The following is an 8,863-nucleotide window of genomic DNA, read 5'->3' as shown; positions in this document are numbered from 1 at the left end:
CTTGACTCGTCGACCTTCATCAACCAGCCCTTGTTAGACAAAGTAGAAGAAGAACTTGACGGATTGAGCGTTTGAATGTAATAGAGAGTAGTTTGGAAGAGAAAAGCTGGCGGAAACTCAGTCAAGGTTTCAGCGTCGGGGTTGGGGTTGGGGAATTTGAGAGGAAAGCGAGGAGAGTTGGGGTGAAAGGGCGGGATAGAGGAACGCCACGGGCTACAGACGCTGCGAAATCGGAGAACATCGATGCGGGTGTCGAGGCTCCTGCCGATCATCGTCAATAGGTCCGTCGGAAGATCCGACCACTTCACTCTTTCTCCCATTTTTTTCTTGCTTCCACTCATCACAGTACTCGACCACCGACCAACTACTTACTTTAAAAAAGAAATTCCATTTTCTTTTTTTTCTTGTTTTTTTTTTCAAGGGTGTTGGAAGAAAGGAATCAACGAATAAAACTACTTTTTATTTCCTTAAAAAAAAAAAAAAAAAGCACTTTACATTCCATTATTTTTTCTTATATTAATTAAATACTCTTTTTTCTTCTTATCTTTATTTTTTTTTTCTCTTGCTTTTTTTTATCATTTTACTATTTTCTTTGGAACGTGTAAAGGAGAGAAGAGAGAATAATTTGTTTATAATTTAATAAAACATTGGGTAGTTACCGTGTTTCCTAACACAATGCATTAGAAAATACTGTAACTACCCCTTAGTGTATGTTAAATATGGGGATTTTGAAAATTTTGATTTTAAGCTATTTTTTGTTTTACCGAAGTTTAAATGATTTTATATATCATTAGATTTAAAATGACGGATCAGGATTTCGTAACATGAGATCCTCTAATTTTGAGTAATTGGGGGAATCTCAATCCATTCCCATGTGGTTGTGTTTTTATGGTTTTTTTTTTTTTTTTCCCTAAACATAAAGAAGGGAATGAGCTATAAGGTATCTACTGCTAGTGCTCTAAGGTATACGAACGCAAGATTAATCGCCCAATAACCACCAAGTGCTAACCATTTGCTTTTGTAAGCTGTTCTAAAAAATTGTTAACCATCTAAAACGGGATGGTTAACCATTTTAGGGGTAAGAATAGGCAATGTATAACTCTCTACCCTCAATTTCAAAAATAAATAAATAAATTAAAAAGTAAAAAGTAAAAAAAAAAAATTATAAAAAAAATAAAAAAAAAAAAAACCATATATTACATCTAACCGTTCAAATTTTAAAATCTAAGGATTTCATATTTTAGAAAATATGGAGGAATCTCAGCTAAATTCTTTACTTTCCCCACAAAAAAAAAAAAAAAAAAGAATAATCAAAGAAGTGAAAGAAAGCGAGGAAAAAGCAAAAGCCATGTTATGTAGGCTCTCATTTTCCCTCCAAAAGAAGACCAAGGAGTGGGGGAGGCTGCAGGAGAGTACCTTTTTTTCTTTTGCTTTTTACTCTGTTCCACATGGTTAATGGTTTTTGCCAATTTCTGATTGGTTTTGTGCAGTTGGATAAGCTGAGGTGTGTGGATCAAGATCCACGGCAATATACCTTAAAAGTATTGAGAGGAATCATGCTTCAAGCATTAGCTCTTTTGTCTTTAAATTGTCTTGAAAGTTCAGAGGCCTCGAAGAAATGATCATATATTTATATCTTCTTTGAAAGCTTCCTCAGCGAAGGCCGTTTGTCTTAACCAGGTCTGCTTTTAGACAATCTCTTGTGTTTTGTTGTTTCCTGCTAATAATAGATATTAAATGAACTGTTTTCTTTCTATGTTCATCTGTTTATTTATAGCAGGTGTTAAGTTTGATGTGTATAAAAGAAATGGAATTAGGTTATATAAATGATCATGCAGGTTATATATTTAAAATTAATTGAATTGGGCATTCTATATATATATATATATATGGACGGAACCAAGATTTCTTATCTAGTGGCCAGTGCCAAAGTATTAACGAGGGGTCAAGCTTATTTTTGATAGAGGCCAAGTCTGGTGTATTTTTTAAAAAATACATATATATACTCAACTTTTTATATATATTAAAAATAAAAAATAATAATAAAAAAGGAAGATTTGAAAATTAGGGAGGCCATGGCACCCCTTGGTCTATTAATAGTTCTGTCACTATATATATATATATATATATATATATAGAATGCCCAATTCAATTAATTTTATGTTTTTTTTTTTTTTTTTTATAGAATGCCCAATTCAATACTTAAAACCATGGTTTTAAGTAATTTTATGTTTTTTTTTTTTTCTTTTTAATTATTAAAGCAGATCTCCTACATATTATTTGGAATTGGCAAGAAGAAAGAAAACAGAGAACAACGGTGAACATCCATGAAAATAACAGAATTGAGTGAAAGCAATCTAACATCTTTGATTCAAGGAAAGCTTTGCCAAAAGTCTCCAATACCATCTAAATGTTCCATACATAGAGTTCCGGATAGACTACGCAGTAAAATAGTGTGTTATGAGCCAGAAATAGTTTCAATTGGCCCATTTCACCATGGAAAGCAGAAGCTTCAAGCAATGGAAAAAATTAAGTTATGGTATCTGCATTGCCTCCTCAATCGAGCACCAACTAAAGAAACTACTTTGGAGTGCTTTATAGAAGCTATTGGTAGTATTGAGCAAGAATGTCGTGGATGTTATGCAGGAGAAATTAATTTTACTGAAGAGCAATTCATAGAAATGATGGTGGTTGATGGTTGTTTTATCATTGAATTCTTCCGTAAAGCTTCAGTTCCGGAGGAAGTGCGACGAGACAAGGATGATCCAGTGTTCAATACGTCATGGATGGCTTGGGAAATAACACACGACTTGTTTCTGCTTGAGAATCAACTTCCTTGGCCAGTGCTTGACTGTTTATTCAAGCTGACCAAGTCAAATGCTGAAGGAAGGTCGCTACTCAATCTTCTCAATTCGTTTCCCCTATATGTCCTACGCACTCGTGATGACCGCCAAATCCAATACAAGCATTTACTCGACTGCCTCTTTAACTCTTATGCTGAAACATATCAAGTAACACAGGCTAATCACATGTCATTCTCAAAAGTGGATCCCATTCCGTCTGTGACAGAGCTTGTGCAAGCTGGAGTCAGATTCGAAACTCGACAAGAGATGAAATCGCTCAATATCACTTTCAAAGATGGAGTGATGACACTCCCACTGATACAAGTTTCTGAGATCACACTATCAATCTTCAAAAACCTCGTCGCATTTGAACATTGTTATCCAAGCAAAGTCCATAAATTGAGCTCTTATGGTAAGGTCTTGAAGGACCTTGTTAACACTAGCAAAGATGTAGATTTTCTCGTACAGCGAAAAATTCTAAAAATCTCTTTGAGCTCTCACGATATAGTAAGTTTGGGCAATTGGGTTTATAATGATGCTTATGACTATGGTTTCCTTTACACCGACCTCTACCGTGAAGTTAATGCATATTATAGGTGCAGTCGGAACAGATGGCGAGCAATTTTGAAGCGCGATTATTTTAACAATCCATGGACGAGCTTGTCTGTTATAGCTGCCATGCTGATTCTACTTTTTAGCTTGTTACAAACGCTTTGTTCTATCTTAACTTACTATGGATGCACCCCCAGTTAAGCAATGGTGCTTGTCTTAGTGTATGTGCATTTCTCTCAAAAAATAAATCAGATTTGTGTGTGTTTTGGTGAGTTATCTTGTGTGTATTACTGTGTATTATATCAATGTATCTGTGCTTCAATAAAGGGTTCTCTTTATTTTCAAGTCTTTCCCTAGAGAATAGCGAAAATTGAATATATACTTAGCATTCTTTTTCTTTTTTTTTTTTCTTTTTCTGACCATATACCGAGCATTCAAACTGCAGGCATAAAAAATTAAAAGAATTTTATTACAATATTTTATTATAGCATTAATCACCTAAAAGAAATTTTGGTTCATTGAAGTCCTTATAATCCTTGCCTCCTTATTCTTGATTCGTTGTGGGCAAGATTCAATCTCAAATCTCCTGTTTGATTGAAAAAGATATTATAATTGTTGTTGAAATAATGATAAGGTTATAATGGTGTTGAAGCTTCTGGAAAAAACTAAATTATGAAAATAATATTTCCCAATATTCTAACTTCATTAAATTTGTGAATTTTTGTTCTTCTTTTAGCGTGTAAAGGAAACTCTCTATATATACATCATGTGTATAAGGGTTACGCCCCTATGCACGTATCAATGAAATTAATTATTTATCAAAAAATAAAAAATAAAGAAGAAGATGATCAATAGACTCCTCATTCTTCTTACACATACATCACCATCATGTACACACGACACAAACCGGGAGTGCAACGTGCACAAGATGCAAGCCGATGCCACGCATCCTCAATTACAAACATGGCACCCTTGGCTTGCATCCAATGCACACAAGACAGAGGACACAAGCCTTACTCAACCTCTAAAATATTCATAATCTTAATTTAGGTAATGACATAAAGTCATCTCTTCTTAAACAATAGTGCATATACAATATTTCAATGACAAAACAAGAACTTCAAGCTTACCGAAAATAGAAGCAAAACAGGGGATACTTCTTTCTTATGTTGTGTAGAATTCACAAGTATGATAGTCCAGAGTCGTATAAACCCGAAGGGTTCCATGTTTTCCATCCATTTAAACTTTTTACATAAAGGAATGTTGTCACAAGGGATAAAGATCCCCAATATTCAAGGACTTTTGTGACTCGAAATTAAGGGCTTGCTTATCTACTTTAATTACTTTGTGTAGATGGCATTCAAAATGCGTTAAACATTTCTACCCAACTCAGTAAAGACAAATTTTTCCTAGGAATTGGGTCAGATGAATTTTCTACAACCTACTCTATTATGCTAATATGCATGCATTTTGGACATATATATCTCACATGCATTTTGGATACATGTAAGTTTAATAAAATAGGTTGGAGGATCAATTTGGAACAAAACTTTGTTCAATCAGTAAATAACTTGGACCTTCTACAAGATACTAGCCAATCCAAGTTGGACCTTCTACATGGATAATTGAACTTTGAAACTATAATCATACTAACCACCATCATGGATTGTTTTGTGAATAAGTAGCAATCATCAAAACAATGTGTTACAAAAAAAAGAGAGAAAGAGATAAGGGCATATCATAACAAAGTAAACACGCCGATAAAACACAAGAAGATTGATGAATTCAGGAAATACCATCCCAAACAAACATAAGGAAATTCTATCCCTAGGGGAAAAAAGTTCAGAACACTATCACAGTCAAATCAACACAGATTATTTATATATGAGTAAATTTTTTGTCCTAATGCGGAAGGATAGATATGAACTAGTGGTCTCCACTTCACGAGGTGTGGTTTCTAGTCGATTTAGCTATCATGTATACAAACATTGATACACCCATCCATTAGCTTGGGGGAGGCCAGTTTGTTCGGGAGGCCAGAACCGTTGAAAATGATTACAGGAATCTAACTCATGAATGCTGTGATCCTTTAGACTGAACACTAGTACTAGTGTTACATCTCCACTATCAATGAAGAGAATGGAATCCCCTTTATATCCAGAAAATTCTTGAGCCGGAACAGAGAAAGAACAATCGGCACCCAAAACAAACACTTGGTCGCCCAAGCTTTTCACCAAAACCCATTGACCCAATTCTTCATCCAGCTTATACACTTTAAAACCAACTACCTTTTTATCATCATCAATGTCATTGTATTTATCAACAACATAAAGAGCTCCACACGACTCCACCAAATGCTTCTGGCTACCCAGCCCCCACAGAGTAGGCGAAAACTGTACCAATTTCAAGGATGAACATTCGATCCACCAAACTATTCCCACCTTATCAACGACATAGAATTGGCCTTTGTAAACAATAACATCATCATAATTAGAGCTTTCACCTACAAGGGTCCACTTTTCATCCCCAGGTTTTGCAAAACCCAATTTTCCGTCGACAAAGATCATGAAAATTGAACACTCGTCTGCATTTGTCCATGCTGAATTCGGAAACACCACCAATTTTTTCACAAAAGGATAAGGGAAATATCTTCTTTTATTTATGGGAAGTTGGAATTGAAGCGTATAGGCTTTACCATATTCAACGACACGAAAGTTCAATAAATTCAAGGTCTTGGGTCTAGTAATTCGGTACCTGATGCGGCGGTTGAGTACTGGGTTTACAAGAACCAGCTTGCCTGAACTTGACTCGTCAACCTTCATCAACCAGCCCTTGTTAGACAAAGTAGAAGAAGAAGAAGAAGAAGAAGAAGAAGTTGAAGGATTGAGTATTTGAATGTAATAGAGAGTAGTTTGGAAGAGAAAAGCAGGTCGTGGCGGCCATTGCGAAGGCTCATTCAAGATTGCCGCCTCGGGGTTGGGGAATTTGAGAGGAAAGCGAGGAGAGTTGGCGGGAAAGGGAGGGATAGAGGAACGCCACGAGCTACAGACGCTGCGGAATCGGAGAACGTCGATTCGGGTGTCTATGCTTCTGCCGATCATCGGCAATAGTTCCGTCGGAAGATCCAACCACTTCACTCTTTCTCCCATTCTTTCTTTCGTGCTTTCACTCACCACACCACTCGACCACCCTAAAACCCTTTAAAAAAGAAATTCATTTTCTTTTTTTCTTTTTTTTCTTTTTTTCTCTCAAGGGCCTTTCCAAGGAACGAATCGGAAAAGGATTCTCTTCATTTTATTTGAATTAAATAATATCTAGTTAGTTATATTATATGGATATTTTTGTCTTTTTACTTTTTAAGTGAACAAAAATTCAGTTTTAATGAACTGAAGAGAATCTTAATTCGAAGGAATCATGGTGCACTGGTGCAAGTGCAGGCCAGCAGCTATAGCCTATGCAAAGAATTAAATGATTTTTTTTTTTTTTTTGACATGTCTGTACAAGAGAGAGAGGGGTGGCATTCGAACTAATGACCTCCATTTTATAAGGCGTGATTCCCAGCCGATTAAACTACCACTTGGCACTTGGGAACAAAAAAAAAAAAAAAGTGTTTTGATATGATATAAAAATGATAAGTATTTTTAGAAGAGCCCACATTTGAAAAGCGTTTTATATTTCAAAAGATATTTTATGTTTCGAATTGTTCGTTAGAAAATCATGTGTTTTGTTTTGAAAATATAAAACTGTTTTTAAAAAAATTTACCAAATGAGACTTAAACGGAAATTATTAACTTTAATATCAACAGTTTCCTTACTGATTTGTATAGTAGTTTATCCCATACCTTTAGATAAAAATAATAATTAAAAAAAAAAATGAGAGCATTGAACTTTTCTTGTTCAAAAATAAAAGGCCAAAGTCAAAACTACTTCCCAATGATTTTCTTAGCCGCAGACTTTCCAATTAAAGATAACCTTGAGTGAAAAGCTTGTTCATGTTAAATACTATTCATTTCTATTACAAATTAAATGAATAGTATTTATCTTACAATTTGGTTTAAAATTGATGTGTCTAACAGTGTACATAATGTCAATGTTAACATGTCTGATTTGTGTGTGATTACATTTTAGCTAGTGCACAAATTTGGCATATGAATGAAGTCACTCTATTATTCTAATTAAAAGTAAGTTGTTTTAAGTGGGAACAAATTTACTAAATTCGGCATAACAAGGATGTTTCAGAAACCTCTTGTGCTTTTAATTTTGTTCCACCTTATTATTATATGACATGCTAGAAGCCTGGGAAAGCCATGCTGGTGGTGGAAAATGAAAACGGAAGAGACTAGGGTGTATGCACAGCTGATGTGAATGGAGAACAAAGCAAGAAAGAGAAAAGGGTTGCAAAAATGATTTTTTTTTTAATAAATAAAAAATAAAAAAAAAAAGTTTACCTGGTCAAATAGTGTAAATAAGAGTTCCACAACGTTAAACTTTTTGTTACTGAGCCACAACATTAAACAACTTCTTTATTTTTATTTTATTTTTTTTTTTTTTGACATGTCTGTAATTTAGGGCTGGCAAAACGGGTAATGGGGTAGACCCGATTACGACCCGTTAAGACCCGCGACCCAATTACCCTAGACACGAACACGACCCGTTTAGCTAAACGGGTTAGCTGGTCTGACACGATTATAACACGAAAAATATCCGGGTAACCCGACACGACTCACTTAACCCGTTTAAAATTACCGGGTCATATCGGGTAGACACGATCCATGTCTAAATAGGTCACACGACCCGACCCGTTGAAAAAAAAATCCTTGATAAAAAATGGAAAAAATAATGTAATATTAATAATAAATTAATAATATACCAAATTACCAATGCCATTGGCAGAGATGAGAAAGAGAGAGAGAGAGCCGAGAGGGAGAGAGAGTGGCACACTGGCCCAGGTGGGGGGGAGCTACTGCCAGGTGGTGCCTGCGAATCTGCGATAGAGGGAGAGAGAGAGCCGAGAGGGAGACTGTAGTGTCCCAGAATTTTCAAAGCTATTTAAATAGATTATTTTGATAATGAGGTTATTTTAATATCCATTGTAGCTAAGGATTTTAATTCTTGGGAAAGTTATGAGAGTGGTAATTAGAGAATGGTAATTGGTGAAATAGTATAGGGTTGGTGAAATAGTAAAATGAGGGTATAATTGTAAATTGAAGATAGAATGAGGGTATAATTGTAAATTGAAGGTAGAATAGTATAGGTTTGGTGAAATAGTATAGGGTTGGTGAAATAGTAAAATGAGGGTATAATTGTAAATTGAAGATAGAATGAGGGTATAATTGTAAATTGAAGGTAGAATAGTATAGGGTTGGTGAAATAGTATAGGGTTGGTGAAATAGTAAAATGAGGGTATAATTGTAAATTGACGGTAGAATAGTGTTTGATTTTATCCTATAAATAGAGCTCTTCTCCTT

General features: G+C 35.0%; 2 protein-coding genes across 3 annotated transcripts; one reads left to right on the top strand and one right to left on the bottom strand.

Annotated features, from left to right (window-relative positions):
* The first annotated feature begins 1,506 nt into the window (after positions 1-1,506).
* Positions 1,507-3,724, top strand: LOC132190289 (UPF0481 protein At3g47200-like). Of its 2 annotated transcripts, none has more exons than XM_059605233.1 (2): positions 1,507-1,680; positions 2,265-3,724. In XM_059605233.1, exon 2 carries the CDS (start codon positions 2,328-2,330, stop codon positions 3,594-3,596), a length of 1,269 nt encoding a protein of 422 aa, XP_059461216.1. In that variant the 5' UTR covers positions 1,507-1,680; positions 2,265-2,327; the 3' UTR covers positions 3,597-3,724. The 2 variants fall into 2 exon arrangements, with proteins under 2 accessions (XP_059461216.1, XP_059461217.1); XM_059605234.1 differs by having other exon boundaries at positions 2,262-3,724.
* A 1,387-nt stretch (positions 3,725-5,111) lies between these two features.
* Positions 5,112-6,142, bottom strand: LOC132190046 (F-box protein At2g26160-like; the record flags this gene model as incomplete). Its single annotated transcript, XM_059604927.1, is given in 1 exon segment — positions 5,112-6,142. A coding segment is annotated over 1 exon segment (774 nt), but the record flags the coding sequence as incomplete, so codon positions are not given.
* Positions 6,143-8,863: the final 2,721 nt, after the last annotated feature.

Source organism: Corylus avellana, chromosome ca8 (genome assembly GCF_901000735.1).
Source record: "Corylus avellana chromosome ca8, CavTom2PMs-1.0".
Taxonomy (NCBI): Eukaryota; Viridiplantae; Streptophyta; class Magnoliopsida; order Fagales; family Betulaceae; genus Corylus; species Corylus avellana.
The sequence above is the reverse complement of the archived record's forward strand: the minus strand, read 5'-3'. Positions and strand labels throughout refer to the sequence as shown.

Excerpts from the sequence above, each read along its gene's own strand:
- LOC132190289 (XM_059605233.1), top strand. The coding sequence starts at position 2,328 with ATGAAAATAACAGAATTGAGTGAAAGCAATCTAACATCTTTGATTCAA.